A 16025-nucleotide genomic window follows, 5' to 3' on the forward strand; every position below is an offset into this window, starting at 1 on the left:
TTAAATCTATACTTCGTTTAATTTCATGTAACTTCTTGTTTCTTTAGAGACAATTTTCCTTTGCTACAAAAAAAAGCAGCATTTTCCATTTTCCTTGTAATTTTAACAACCTTTTTTACGGTACAACACTAAGAAATTTTGAATCATTATTTTGATGACAAGTTTTGTCACAATAATAAAATAAAAAAAAAGTTTTGTCACAACACTTAATAAAAAAAAAAAAACACATAATTAAACAATAATTCTACCCTAAAACAATTTTAGAAACAAATATATATACCGTCTTTGTGGACCTTCTTATGAAATTGTTTCTTAAGAGATAATTTTCCTTTGATACCAAAATAGGAGCATTTTCCATTTTTCCTTGTTATTTTAGCAACCTCTTTCATGGCAAGATGGCATCAATTCATTAGATTCTTCAGCATTACGCATTATTTTGGTCCTGAAGGTAATGTGGACAATGTGGTCCTTCATGACTTCAACATTTTATGTGTCACTATTTTAAGCTAAATCCACCTATTTAAACCTGAAGAAGCTAAGAGTGACAACCATCACTTTTAATTGTTTTGTTCTACACTTCTACTGACTCAATCATTCTCTTCTCTATTCTCTTCCTTCCCAATTCATCTCACTATCATTTTTTTTTTCCTACAATGGAAGATGAAAAATGGGTTCTGGTGTGCGGCTCTTCACAGAAGGATTTGTGGAAACCAAGTTTACCAAATGCTGATGATGAACCTTCAAGGCCCTTGAAGGTTGCCTTTTCTGAGCCTGCAGAGTACTGGACTGACGCCATTCCCATTGGAAATGGCCGTCTTGGGGCCATGATTTGGGGTGGTGTACAATCAGAAGTTCTACAGCTCAATGGTAAATAAATCAACCACTTCTAGCTTTAAGTTCCAATCTTTAAAAGACTTTCAGTTTGGTTGATGTTTATTTTTATCAAAAATGCCAACCAATGTTTGTTTGTTTGTTTGTTAGTCTAATTTAAAAAGCATACTAACATGATGATTCAATATTTTTTATAGAGGACACACTTTGGACTGGAATACCTGGCAACTACACCGATAAAAATGCTCCTGAAGCTCTGGCTGTAGTCCGAAAACTTGTTGATGACAGAAAATATTCAGATGCTTCAATAGCAGCTAAGAAATTGACAGGAGGTCCTACTGATGTATGTAACATACTACAAATTGATATAACTCATCCTGCAATTTATGAGAAACTGTGCTAATTGTTAGATTGATGTTAGGGTTGACAACCAAGGAACATGATATATAAACAGAGAAAACTAAGCAGTTGCTATTTTTCTAGAATATAGATAAATTACATGCTTTTATTAAACTAGTATTCTCATTCACAGATTGCCTACTCACCCCACACCCGCCCCACTTCACACCTTAAAATGTGTTGGTGAGTGAGTTAAGGAACCTTGTGTACAACCACAATGTGGGAAGTTATCACTAACTACTTTTTTTTCTTGTTTAAATGAAGGTATACCAACCTCTTGGTGATATTAAATTAGAATTTGATGATTCTCATCTGAAATATTCGGAAGAGTCTTATCACAGGGAGCTTGATTTGGATATTGCAACAGCAAAAATAAAATACAACGTGGGTGATGCAGAATTTACCAGAGAGCATTTTGCTTCTAATCCAGACCAAGTGCTAGTGACAAAGTTTTCCACAAGCAAGTCAGGGTCGTTATCATTTACAGTATCTTTGGAGAGCCAATTAGATCACAATTCACGGGTAAGCGGCCTAAATCAGATAATAATGGAAGGAAGCTGTCGTGGCAAAAGGCCGCCAGAAGTGAATTCTAGTGACAAATCAAAAGGAATTAAGTTTTCTGCAGTTCTTGATATACAGATTAGTAATGAAAAAGGGTTTATACATGTTTTGGATGAAAAGAAGCTTAGAGTTGAAAGTTCAGATTGGGCTATTTTGCTTCTGACAGCTTCCTCATCTTTTGATGGTCCATTTACCAAGCCTGAAGACTCCAAAAAAGATCCCACTTCCGAGTCCTTGAGTAAAATGAAGTCTGCCAAAAGTTTTTCATATGATGATATTTACGCACGTCACTTGGATGACTATCAGAATCTATTTCATCGGGTCTCATTGCAACTCTCTAAAAGTTCCAAGACTGTTTTAGGAAAACCTATTTTGGATGAAAGGAAATTGGTTTCCTGTCAAACTAACATCTCTCAAATTGGAGGTGATAATGTTGCTCCAACTTCATCAAGAATCAAATCATTTCAAAATGATGAAGACCCTTCCTTTGTGGAGCTTTTGTTTCAATATGGTCGATATCTCTTAATTGCTTGTTCACGTCCTGGAACTCAGGTGGCAAACCTACAGGGTATATGGAACAACGATGTTACACCTGCATGGGAGTATGTTTTCCCTTCACTTTTCATTCCTCCTCTAGCAATAAATAAATATGTAAAAGGAAAGTAGAGAATTTGGGTTCTATAGTTTCTAGATTATAAGGTAGCTAAGACTTTTGTCATGGATAAGGAGTAGCAAATAAACACCTAGAAATAATTTCTTAAAGAATTCATGAGATTTTATAATTTGTCTCCTTTTTTGTCATCCAGTTGTGCTCCGCACTTGAACATAAATCTTCAAATGAACTATTGGCCGTCCCTGTCAAACAACCTACATGAGTGTCAGGAGCCACTATTTGATCACATTTCCGCTTTGTCTGTCAATGGTAGTAAAACAGCGAAGGTATTTTGTTTGTTTACTCTTTCTTTCATATGATTCTTGACATTCTATATGAGAAAGGGATTGTTTATAATTATGCTTTTCAGCTATCAGTAACTTTGTACCCTCCCCTATAGCAAGAACAAGAAAAATAATTTTGCATATTGCCACCCACATGGCATTGGACCATCATGTTGTGATTTGTATATATTCTATACAGAATTTCATTTGATCTATGCAGGTGAATTATGAAGCCAATGGTTGGGTTACACATCATGTTTCTGACTTATGGGCTAAAACATCCCCATATGAAGAAGATCCTGTTTGGGCTGTATGGCCAATGGGTGGAGCTTGGCTTTGTACCCATCTATGGGAGCATTACACTTATACAATGGACAAGGTAAGTTCTGGTTTTTATATAAACTATCTGACTTCCGAGCGTTAATATCATTGACTCAAAATTGATCTTGTAAAAAAAGCTCTATTACGAAAGGGGCATCTAACAAGTATAGATTTCCCCGATTTATTAAATCTGCAGATCAAGAACTGTTCTACATTGAAGAGTTGAATAATATTTTCATTTAAAGAATGCAATTTCAAATTGGTATTAGTCTAACAAATACCTTGTTTAGCTATGATGATTAATATTTTAAGGAGACAGCATGCTGTTAAGAACATTGTTGAAGACCCAAAAATAAAGTATAATTAACTTCAACTTTCTTTTTATGGGTGCAAGGGTGCAACTTATTTACTGCTGTCAATATCAACATACCTTTGAGATTATACATAGGGAAGTTGAGGGATGAAAATTCTAATTTGCTATGATGACACACACATATATACATTATTTTATTTGCAAATAAGTACTTTATTCTTAAATTCGACATGCTCTATCCTATTCCTATGCACTATTGGGCAAGTAATGGTTAATCTTTTTCTTATATTAGGAATTTCTTAAAAATCAAGCATATCCTTTGTTGGAAGGATGTGCGTCATTTTTGGTGGATTGGTTGATCGAAGGCTCTGGTGGATTTTTGGAAACTAACCCATCAACTTCACCAGAGCACAAGTTCATTGCACCAGATCAAAAGCAAGCTAGTGTGAGCTACTCATCAACCATGGACATTTCAATCATAAAAGAAGTTTTCTCTATAATCATTTCTGCTGCTGAGGTGAACTGTCTTAGTTCTTAAACAAATACTAGACATTAGTTTCTAGTTATCCTAAATTTATCTTGGCCACTGAGTTTGTCAAAAACAGGTTTTGGGAAGGCATGATGATGCTATTATTAAAAGAGTAACTGAATCACAGTCTAAGCTTCCTCCTATAAAAATTGCTAGGGATGGGTCCATTCTGGAATGGGTATGCAATTATATTCAATTTGTCTAGCTTAGCTTATGTAACCTAATATCTTGTTCTAATTTGCAATGATAAATTTGGACCATAGTCTAGCAATTCCATGTTAAATTTAAGACATTTATTTAACAGGCTGAAGATTTTCAGGACCCAGAAACACATCATCGACATGTTTCGCATCTGTTTGGCTTGTTTCCAGGGCACACAATAAGTCTTGAGAAAAATCCAGATCTCTGTAAAGCTGTGGGTTATAGTCTAATGAAAAGAGGTCATTTATGAGAGCTTTAAATTCTATTTTTTCTCGTAATAATACTATGTCTGTTGATTTTGAATAGTTAAGTCGTATTCTTTAAAACCTCTTGTAATGTAGAAGACAGTCGCAACAAATATATTATATTCTCAAATTAGGGATTACTCTATTCATCTTCAACTTTGTATGCAAGAATGAGATAAGGTTGTTTTTTTTAGCCTTAATACTAGAAATAACATAACTCAACAGTAATCGTCATTCTTGCACTGTGTTACAGGAGAAAATGGTCCTGGGTGGTCAACAACTTGGAAAGCTGCATTATGGGCTCATCTTCACAACAGCGAGCATGCATATCGCATGATAAAACACTTGATTATCCTGGCAGACCCTGCTAAGAGTACAGTAGCATTTGAAGGAGGACTTTACAGTAACCTATTCACAGCACATCCTCCTTTCCAAATTGATGCAAACTTTGGGTAAATCCCATCTTTAACTGTAATGTTTGTCTATCTTTTGTCGGTTTCATTTTCATCATATCAAAGCTTGAGCTGAAATTTATTCCTTTAGTGTATGTTTTGATTAATGGTTTCGGAGGGGAGGACTTGTTTTTCTGTTTACTTGAGGACACTATAAAATATTGCTAAAAATGAATTGAGTGTCATTGAAATATGATATATGATCATTGATCATGTTATTCATTCATTATTTTTTAAATCTCAAATATATACCAAAATCTAGTCTTATCCAAAGTCCAACTCAACTCTAACCAACTCTAACCATACCCTTAGAAATCTTGCCTGTGATGAAACTAGGCAATTGTGGTCATAATTTTGAATTACATTGACTGAGAAAATCATCATTCTTTGTCAGTTTTTCAGCAGCAATTGCAGAGATGCTTGTTCAAAGCACAACCAAGGACCTCTACTTACTTCCTGCGTTGCCTCGGGATAAATGGGCAAATGGTTGTGTGAAAGGATTAAAAGCGCGTGGCGGGGTGACGGTCAACATCTGCTGGAAAGAAGGTGATCTGCATGAAGTTGGCCTTTGGTCACAAAATCAGAATTCCAGCATTAGACTACATTTTAAAGGGAACAAGGTTGTGGCAAATTTATCACCAGGAAAAGTTTACTCATATAATAAATGGTTGAAGTGTGTTAAGACATACTCCCTTAGCGAAGTCAATCCCTAAAAAAAATTTGTCTTCCTATTTTCCAATAAAATCTTAAGACATGCATTATAGTATTTTACAATTTGTTATTGAACTTTGTTTGCTGGATCATGGTATATCTTATGGTTTCTAGTGATTATTCTCCACGAGTCATTTGGCCTTGGAAGATGTAATGTAATGAATAAGCATTTTGTTATGCATTTGTTGTGTGGTTTTGATGTGAATATTGGTGTAACTTTGTTATTTGTTATTGGGCCCGTTAATGCATGTATCGGAGTCAAACTATCAGTGCTAATGTGACATACATTACGCATGCTTCTCACTCCAAAAATAGAAAACTCAAAGTTTGATAATCCTTATTATGGGATAGAATGTGCTCCAGGAACAGTTCAGGGCATCTTGTTCAAGCATTGACAAACTAACTACATACACTCCAACTGGTTCATGAAGGAAATACTTGAACAATCCTAACTGCTTTGAAATGGGGGAGGGGCTTAAAATGGATTGTGAAATTTTTTAATTTGATTTGAAGTTGGTAATGGATAGTATCCAAAATCATTAGTTAGATGTGTTCCACTCTGGTGTCATTATACATGAGCTTTATGTGTTAAATTTACCCAGGACAAGTCAATATAGTTCCTCACTGTCCTCATATTTACGATTATGATTATCTTCGTTTTCTTATACTCCGAAATAAAGTTTTCCAGCAAAATCAAATATATAGAGCACCTAATTGGCCACCAATTACTACGTTTTATTTCCTTTAATTTGTAACGTTTTAGGTAGAGTAGATTCTTACGAAGCTATGGTATAGTACTCTTCCAAAACCACACAAGCATCGATCCTTACTTATTAAAAAACTAAGCTTTCAAACTACCAAAGAATACCATAATTTAACATAATAGAAATAGGCATAAAAAATGCTTTTAAGAAGAATCCAACATTGATGTGAAATCAGGAAACTATAACATTAATGTGAAAATACTTAATTCAAACATTCCATTATTTTCTTGGAAACTAAAACATAATTTACTTACTATATCAATCGTTTATTGGTTTTGCAGTAGTTTTGGTGTCTGAATATTGCATCTAGTTATTGCCACAAACACTTTTTGTTTCCCAAATTTAGCGTATTTGTACGCTTCTAAGACACAGCCGAGAAGCCGAGTGACGCGCCAGTGCTACTAATTGAGTGTCGTACCTGAAAGATATGGAAAAGATATCAGTATGCATTGATCATATAGGAGTAAACGTCTTAACAAATTGTAAAGTATCAATCATGAATGAACCACCTTATTCATTTGCCAAACCAATAAATGATCTGATTCCTAGGTTCATACCAATTGCTTCATACCTACTGACCCAAAACATTGTTGAGAATTGAATGAATGAGAAATTTAGTGGTATATGCAGTAGACATTTTATCAAACAGCTTGTGTGCAAAGTAACAAAGAATGTAAAGCAAAACATAGATAAAAAAAAAAACACCTTGAATAGAGATTTGAGGCGTATTAGCTTTTGTTGATGTCTAAACGTGGTTATGATCTAGTTGTTGAGATTTGGCGCGTATACCTTGAACAGAAATTTGGCGCGTATTGTTAAATAATGCACCAAATTGTATTATACACTATACTTTTGCATGCAAGATATTCTTGCTAGGAAAAAAGTCGTTGTAAAATATTGGTATATGGAACTTACAACAAATATTTTTAATTAGATTTTTTTTTCCAGATAGTCTGGTAGTTAGAAATTTCACATTTAAGGTGGATAAGTGGATCAGGATCGAACGTCAGCCCTACATATAAAATATGATATTCCTACCAACTGATCTAAGTTCATAGGGACAATTAAATTGATCTTAGAATACTGGGTTTTGATTAAAAGTAAGTTTGAAAGAAAATGAAGTTATCAGCAATAAATTAGTTCAAGTGGTAAGTGTCTTGGTGTCCTTGAGTATGTGGTTAGAAGTCTAATGTTTGACTTATACATATAGAGAAGATTCTATTAAGAATAGAGAACTCATCTTGTGTTCCCCATATGTTCTCGACAAAAAATCGGTTGATGATTACTAATACCGTAATAAATTACTTCAAGTGGCAAGTGATTTTAGACTTTTTAAATAAGTGGTACATATTCCATTCTTAACTTTTGTGTATGAATTAATAAATAAATAAAACTCTTGCTTACAAAGAATAATTATTATTTTTTACAATGGAAAAATTATACTATTTGATAAATCAAAATGTCAATAGTATTTTTTTAAAAAGGTAGTCTAATGACTAGAAAATCTACCTTAAAGGTTCACGTGAATAAGTGAAGTAGCCGAGATTCAAACCCCGACTCCTATGCATGTAGGGTTGAATATTTTTTTCGTCCTATGAAATAAGCAATTTTTAATTTTTGTCTTTATTAAAAAACTCAAATGTTTTCATCCTAAAAAAATTCTGGTTTCTTTTTAGTCTACAATGATCACAAAGAGTTCATGTTCTTGTGATCGACATAAGCAATAAGAGAACCGTCGCCGGGAATGAAGGAGAATGGAGGACGGTTGTTGTTGATATACATAAGAAGAAGAAGAAGAGTAGCGTGTAACAATTTTTCTTTTATTTTTTATTAAAGAAATATTATTATTTTTGAGGTTTGATCACATCTGTTATATGATTTTTTTTTTTACACATGTCACACGTAAATGTAATTAATGGGCTAAATGGAATACCCTCACCGCCTTAAAATATAAGGGAAAATTGGTCAAAGAAAGTTGATGTATTTAGTTAAAAATTTGGACTAAATACATCAACTTTATTTAATTAAGTTTTCCTTGTATTTTGGAACATAAGGTGAGTATACTACAAATGGAGGGAACCTTGTGTTAATGAGAAAAATAAAAATTCAATTAGATTTTTCAATAAGATTTTTTTCATAAAAAAATAAAAAACTGTGTGAGCCAACAACTATTTCTAAGAGAAGAAAACTATAAAAAGTTGGTACTATAACATAACTGCACAAATATAAACTGCCCTAAATCCTAATCCCTGATTGTTTTCCGCTCTGAACTCCACAAGACAATGGCGGCAACGGCAGAGGATAGAATAAGCAGTTTATCAGATGATATCCTTCACCGCATTCTCTCTTTCAATACCACCAAAGATGCAGTTACTGCATCCACTCTTTCAAAGAGATGGGTTGATCTATGGCACACTATTCCTTTTCTCAACTTCACCAACAACAAATTGTTACACAACAGCGAATCCATTCTCCGCTTCAACCTGTTCGTCTGCTCCGTCTTACTTTCTCGAAGCACCGTCGGGGGTTCCATCAACAGTTTCCACTTAGACGTTAGATATGATAACCGTAAACATCTCGACTCTCTTATCACTCCTAATCTCAACATATGGCTTAAACTTATTGTTAAACGCCAACTTAACCATCTCAATCTTCATCTCAGTTTCAATGATGTTTATGATGAGAACTCCATTTTTTATGTACGTCCCAAATTGCCCAATAGTATCTTTAGCTGTAAAACCCTGGTTGTTCTAAATCTTAGTTGTTTCGACGTAAAGGGATTTTCTTTTTCTAATATTGAATTTGGATTTCCATCACTTAAAACCCTTCATTTGACAAACATCTCTTTCAATGATGATGAAAATTTTATGTTGCTTCTCGCCGGATGTTCAGTTCTTGAAGATTTAAAGGTATGCAAGGTATTCTTCGACGTGCAGAAGGAGGTGGAGGAGTGTCAAATGGCTGAAAGCTTAAGTTTAAGCAAGTTGATTAGAGCAGATATTACTTACTTTTGGAGTGAATTTCCGATTAAAGCACTTTTTAATTCCAAGTTTTTGAGAATGCAAAAACAGCTGTATTATTATTATGAACTTCCCATCTTTCATAATTTGACTCACTTGGTGATCATTGATCAACAATGTTTCTGATGAGTTACCGCGAATGCTTAAATGCTTCCCTAAACTTCAAAATCTTGTCATTTATCAGGTTTGTTACGTTTAAGAATTGTATTTAGTTTATCTTTCATTACATACATAACTTTATGTTTTCTTTTTCTATCATAAGAAAAATTCAGTACCTTTTCATGTTTAATTTAATTTTGTGAATTATTAACAGAAGAGACAAACTAAGTGGGATTGGTATGAGTTTGAAGACGAACAAGAAAGTTGGATAGTCCCAATATCCGTTCCACGATGCTTTTCATTAAATCTTCGAACTTGCATTATGCATGGCGTTGGACTTCTAGACCTACGACATGACATTATGTTAGCGAGATATATTCTTAATAATGCAAGAGTTTTAGAAACCATGACAATATGGAGTTACAGGAAACAACCTGAAATAGAAAGGGAATTATCGTCATATCCAAGGGCCTCCGCAACATGTCAACTTTCAGTTTATTGATAACAAACAGATATATGTAAGTATTAGTTTCTTAACCATGACAATTGTTGATTTGGTGGTTTGAACTATCAATGGAATACTATCTATCTGTTTTATTTTGATATCATTAATATTTTGATTGTCCCATTAAGAAGAACTTGAAATCTAAATGATCTTTTTGAAAATTTTGTTTATTGACATTATTGGTCAGAAGGCAGATAAGTTGCACAAGGAATAGTTAGAAATTATAAAGAGTAGTTTAGTTATAGCTGCCAAAAATCTTCTGCTACACAAAATGCAGTAGTTGCTTAGTTGTGATTGGGGAGAAACATATAGCAATTAAGTTATTTCACCTCGGTTATGGTAATATTGGAGTTGTTAATGGGACTGCAGCTGCTGATTTTTAGTGCTTTTTTTGCTACTTCACATTCTGATTTTAGTAATCAAGACACCTTAGAGTAATTAACCTCTATTATCATGTAATAGTCACACACCCTTCTTTGTAGTGTCCAAAGGTTCCAAATGCCACACATAACATATGCTAATGCAAACCTTCGTACTCAACCTTGTAATATCGATCCTTAATCTGAAACATAGCTAGCTAGCAAGGGTTTCGTGAGATTGACTTCCACACACAACCGAGTATGCTTCCCACGCGCTTGAGATTTTGTCATTCTATCTACCTTAAATGTTCTTCCAATTTCGTGGAATTATTTAATGCCAGAACTGACCCCGAACCAGATTAAACTGGTGGTGAAAAAAAAAATGAAGCATCTTTGTATTATAATATTCGGGAAAATCACCATTTTAGTCCTTGAAATTGTAACTCGCTTTTCACCTTAGTCCATGAAAGTATTGAAATTACAAACACATCTCTAATACCTCTTTTGTTAGTAATTTTATAGACTAAATTGACCAACGAAAATACGAACTAAATTGACTACTAAATACAAATTTGAGGACCAAAATAATTAATTTGAGGGAGATATTTATAAATGTGTTTGCAATTTTGATCCATGTGATTTACCCCATCATATGATAATTTCTCTTTGGGTTCTGCTAACATGTGCCCTAAGGGCACATTTTAAGGTGCGTTTTTTTTTTTTTTGAAAAGCAAACAGTTTATTAACCAACAATCAAGGCACAAGAAGGGCCAAGAGAGGGGAAGGAAAAATAAATTCAAGTATTAGATGTGGACATCTAATTCTAACAAGAGACCAAACACCACCCCCACCTAAACAGAGAGGAAAAAACACCCATCCCAAAAAGCTATAACTTCAAAACACCTGCACCTTAAGGATCATCATTTAATTTACTTTAAAAATAGCAATAATCAACTTTATTAATTAAAAGATATGGTTCACTATATTTATTACCAATTTAAAAAAATTACATATGCAAAATATGATACTTGCCAAATACTTGATCTATGATCACGCGATTGGTCAAATTATTTTGCAACAAAGCTTTTTTTTTTCAAACTTTTTTTTAAGATGAAAAAAAAAATTAAATTATAGTAAGTATTATAAAATTCTAAAACATATTAGCAATTCAAAAGCTAAAATAGTACTAACAATCGTTACCATTACAACATAATACTATAATACTCAATCTTGTTCACCGAAAAAAAACAAAAATCACAAGTTGGCATAAATCAGTATTACTAGGAGTACTATAAGTCTGATTGTTAACAAACCAAACAAAAATTGGATGCATATAATTATGGTCGTATTACCAATCGGGTGATCATAAATCAAATTTGGCAGCATATCATACTTTGTCTTTCCAATTCTCTTAAATAGATAATAAATATAGTGGACTATATCTTTTAATTAATAAAGTTTATTATTACTATTTTTGAAGTAAATTAAATGAGATATTAGTTAATTAAATGAACCTTAAAATATGCTCTTGAGGCACATGTTAGCATTTGTCTTTCTCTTTAGGCTCCCCTAATTCTTTTTTACCTCCGAAAATCCAATTTGCCCGAAATCAGAGTTTTTTCTATTTCAAATTCAGGAAAAAATCGGCAAACAGAAACTGATTTTTTTTTTAAGGCAAACAAAATTCGGTAAACGAAAACCGAAGTTTTTATTGAAGGACAAAAAAGGAAATTCATAGGGTGAAAAAGAAACGCGGGGCCTGAAGAGAAATTATCCCGTTATATTCTCTCTAGTTCTAAATATAAGAGAAAATTTATTTTTTAGATTCATTCAAAATCTAATGTATTTAAACTAAATTCAAATACATTATATTCCGAATGACTTTCCACAGAAACTCCATTCCCTAGCAGATAAGATCAACCACAGACCTTCAATAAAAGCTCTTTAATGATCTTCCTTATTTGTCAAGAAGAAAATCATGACCCACGTCAACAATGTTAATGATCCCATTCAACCTTGTTTCGAGCGCCTTATGATCCCATTCCGTTGCAAACCCTAGCAGAGCGCTAAAGTTTTGAAACAGCTCTGAACTCTACAATGGTAGCTGCGGATAGGATAAGCAATTTATCAGATGATATCCTGCACCGCATTCTCTCTTTGAACCCTACCAAAGACACCATTAGAACAGGAGTTCTTTCCAAAAGGTGGATTCATCTATGGCCCTCTATTCCTCTTCTCAACTTCACCAACATCAAATTGCCAGACATTGAATCCATTAACAGCTTCAATCACTTCTTCCACTCCGTCTTGGTTTCTCGAGACAATGCCGGTAATCATTCCATTAATACTCTCCACCTTGACATTGCATATGCTAACCTTAATCATGCTCATTCTCTTATCATTCCAAATCTCACCGCGTGGCTTAATATCGTTGTTCAACGCCAACTTAACTGTCTCGATCTTCATCTCAGTTTGATCAATGCTGCTAACCGTTTTTATCAACGTCCCAGATTGCCCGATACCGTCTTTAGTTGCAAAACGTTAGTTGTTCTAAACCTGAGTTGGTTCTTTGTAGATGGCTTTTATTTATCTTCTAGTGGATTTGGATTTGTCTCACTCAAAACCCTTCGTTTAAAAAATATTAATTTTCATGATGATGAAGTTTTCATGTTGCTTCTTGCTGGTTGTCCGGTTCTTGAGGATTTAAAGGTATGCAATATAGTCTTCTTGTCGGAGAAGCATGACCGTCCAGTTGCTGAAAGGTTATATTTAAGCAAGTTGATTAGAGCAGATATTACTGACTGTCCGTGTATTTTTCCGGTTAAAGCACTCTCTAATTCGGAGTTTATGCGATTTCAAATAAGGTTGGATATTCTTACTATTCATGATGGACTTCCTGTCTTTCATAATTTGACTCACTTGGTGATCAACAATATTTCGGATTTGGTACTATTGTTTATCCGCCACTGCCATAATCTTCAAAATCTTGTCATTTATCAGGTTTGTGAAGTTTTAAGAATTGTATTTAGTTTATCTTATCTTAACATACATATATGATTCTTTTAAATAAAATGGAGTACTTTCATGTTTAATTTTATTTTGTGAATTATTAACAGAAGACACAAACTGAGTGGGATACAGACGTTGAAGACGAAGAAGAAAGTTGGGGGTTCCCAAATTTCATTCCACAATGCTTTTCATATCTTCGAACTTGTACTATTCGTGACTTTGCATATTTTGACCTAGATCATGACATTATGTTTGCAAGATATATTCTAAATAACACAGGAGTTTTAGAAACCATGACAATATCAATATGGGGTGACGAGGAACAACATGAAATAGAAATGGAATTATCCTCATATCCAAGGGCCTCCGCAACATGTCAACTTCAGTTTATTGATAACAAATATGATATGTAAGCAGTAGTTTCTCTATCGTGTTTGTTGTTTCGTTAGCTTCTACCATGTAATTGTTGATTTAATGGTTTAAAGTTTAAACTATGAATTAGGAAGGTCATAATTTGTACTTGTAAGTACTACTTAGTTTCTCTATCCTGCCTGCTGTACATTTGCGTCTACCATGCAACTGTTGTATAACTGTATTTGAAGGACACATAATTTGTCTTGTGGACAAGTTAATGAAAAATTATCCTTTAATGATTTAGCAAGTACTTCCCTATTTTTTTTTAGAAAACATGTTGATGGTGAAAATCGTGAATTATTGATTCTCATGTGCCGTCTTTTCTTTTCAAATGCTAATGCAGTTATGCATGGACAGAAATTAAATAAACAGCTGTTTTCTGAATGGAATCATATCTATCTGTCTTATTTTGTTATCATCAATATTTTGATTGTCCCATTAAAAAGGACTTAGATCTAAATGATTTATTTGAAGATTTTGTTTATTGACATTAATTGGTCAAAAGGCAGTTAAGTTACACAAGGTATAGTAAAAAATTATAAAGGGTTATTTAGTTTAGTTATAAGCTGCCAAAAAACTTCTGCTACACAAAATGCAGTAGCTGCTTACTTGTGATTGGGGAGAAACATAGCAATTACGTTATTTATTCCTCCTCGGTTATGGTAATGGTATTACTGAGCATTTTTTCAACATAAAAACGAGCTTGCATTTTGACGCGTTTAAGCACTTTTTTTTGAATTTTGATCCTCTTACACAGCCTAAATTCTGAACTTAGCTTTTCTTTCTTCCTGCAGGCCTTGTTCATGTTTTGGTAGTACTTAACATTTCTAATTATTAACTATTTTAAAGAGCTTTAATTTTGGCTAAAATATTTTTAGATGGTATTAAAAATTGCGCCTGCATGTTCATTTTAGTTTTTCCTAAATATTCTATCTTCCATCATTGACCTTAGAGGTTTGAACCTTTCTTTGGGATCAATGCTATTGCTAATGTCTGCCCTGTTGATTTCTCCAAAATTGCTATTGCTCTACCCTTTGAAGAAATGCAAGGTCACTAAAAACTATGTGATATGAAGGTCACTAAATTTGTCTTGTGTACAAGCTAATGAAAAATTGTGCTTAAATGATTTAGTAAGTACTGTACGAGTTCAAGCCTTAGTAGAAGGGGTAGAAGAACAAATGGCTATCCGGCTATCCCTATCCTTATGCAAAACTTTGACGTCAATTTCAAAAGAGTTAATCCAGTAAAGAATATGTAAAATAAGTTTCAATTTTGTTTGTGTTCTTGCTGTATTTTTTGCTTGTCTGTGTAGTTTAATTAAGAGTAAAATGGAGTTATGTATGGCTGTGCTTTTGTTATAGTGCTCTCTGCTCCAACTGTGTTCTGTATGTCATTTGTGAATGATGCTTCTGTATATATATAGCAGTTAGGTTTATGACTGGTTTCTCTTTGTCAACTTTTGTTTCTTGCCAATATTGGATGTGTACTACGTTTAATAGTAAGATTACTGAACTTGTTAATGGAACTGCTTCTTGTTGGGGTAATATGGGTGGTAAGGTTAATATTGGAGTTGTTAATGGGACTGCAACTGCTGATTTTTAGTGTTTTTTTTGCTAGAAGTCTCTTCCTCATCTTTTGGTTAGAAAGTTTCGACTTTCACATTTGTATGATACTAGATTTCCCACCCGTGCGACGCACGGGCAAGAATTTGTTTATACCATATGATTTTATATTATGTTTGTTAGTATGACCAATAAATAATTTCACATAATATTTCGATATCATTATAAATTAAACTAAATATAATTCGACCTTGTCATTAGATTAGAGGAATAATCATTATACAACTCACTCATTATTTAAGTCATCCATAAGGTTGATTGAAAATCCGACTAATAACAACATAATAAAACATCACATGGTTCTTAAAATATAAGCTACATGGCTTTAATGCACTTTTGATCCCCCTATTTTGAAAAACATGAACTTTTGATCCTCCAATTTTAAAAGTCAACTTTTTGATCTTCCTATTTTGAAAAATCAGAACTTTTGATCCCCTATTTTAAAAAGCCTGAACTTTTGATCCCCTATTTTAGATTTTTCTGAATTTTAGTCGACGAACTCAATTTAGTCAAATTTATGCTAATGTGTCAAGCTCATTAATGACGTGATAGTATCCATGTTGACAAAACACTTCCATGTCTTTAATTTTTTTTACATCAAATATTTTAAAAGTATTAAACAATATATTAAATAAATAAATAATTATTAATAATTAAAAAAAAGTAAAATTAACCTCTATACATATATATAATTAAAAATTCTTACCAAAAAATATATATAATTAAAAATCAGT

At 33.2% G+C, this 16025-nt stretch overlaps 3 protein-coding genes and 1 long non-coding RNA gene across 4 annotated transcripts; 3 read left to right on the plus strand and 1 right to left on the minus strand.

Annotated features, from left to right (window-relative positions):
- The first annotated feature begins 403 nt into the window (after nt 1-403).
- On the plus strand, nt 404-5904 carry LOC123902804 (alpha-L-fucosidase 2-like). The gene is made up of 10 exons (XM_045952599.1): nt 404-867; nt 1029-1174; nt 1495-2393; nt 2598-2730; nt 2948-3106; nt 3654-3878; nt 3967-4068; nt 4195-4330; nt 4590-4788; nt 5183-5904. Exons 1-10 carry the CDS (start codon nt 654-656, stop codon nt 5499-5501), a joined length of 2532 nt encoding a protein of 843 aa, XP_045808555.1. The 5' UTR covers nt 404-653; the 3' UTR covers nt 5502-5904.
- LOC123902807 lies at nt 1119-7127 on the minus strand. Its single transcript, XR_006807728.1, has 4 exons — nt 6969-7127; nt 6773-6834; nt 6518-6681; nt 1119-1225 (listed from the first exon to the last, which is right to left on the minus strand). It is a non-coding gene; the product is annotated as an uncharacterized LOC123902807 (long non-coding RNA).
- A 1418-nt stretch (nt 7128-8545) lies between these two features.
- Nucleotides 8546-9409, plus strand: LOC123911677 (F-box/FBD/LRR-repeat protein At1g16930-like). The gene has a single exon (XM_045963152.1). The coding sequence runs from the start codon at nt 8546-8548 to the stop codon at nt 9407-9409; it is 864 nt and encodes a 287-aa protein (XP_045819108.1).
- Nucleotides 9410-12343: 2934 nt separating this feature from the next.
- Nucleotides 12344-15271, plus strand: LOC123911688 (putative F-box/FBD/LRR-repeat protein At5g56810). Its single transcript, XM_045963162.1, has 5 exons — nt 12344-13246; nt 13363-13664; nt 13758-13761; nt 14622-14718; nt 15093-15271. The coding sequence occupies exons 1-5, from the start codon at nt 12344-12346 to the stop codon at nt 15269-15271; spliced, it is 1485 nt and encodes a 494-aa protein (XP_045819118.1).
- Nucleotides 15272-16025: the final 754 nt, after the last annotated feature.

The sequence above is a fragment of the Trifolium pratense genome, linkage group LG1, assembly GCF_020283565.1.
Source record: "Trifolium pratense cultivar HEN17-A07 linkage group LG1, ARS_RC_1.1, whole genome shotgun sequence".
In the NCBI taxonomy this organism is placed as follows: domain Eukaryota; kingdom Viridiplantae; phylum Streptophyta; class Magnoliopsida; order Fabales; family Fabaceae; genus Trifolium; species Trifolium pratense.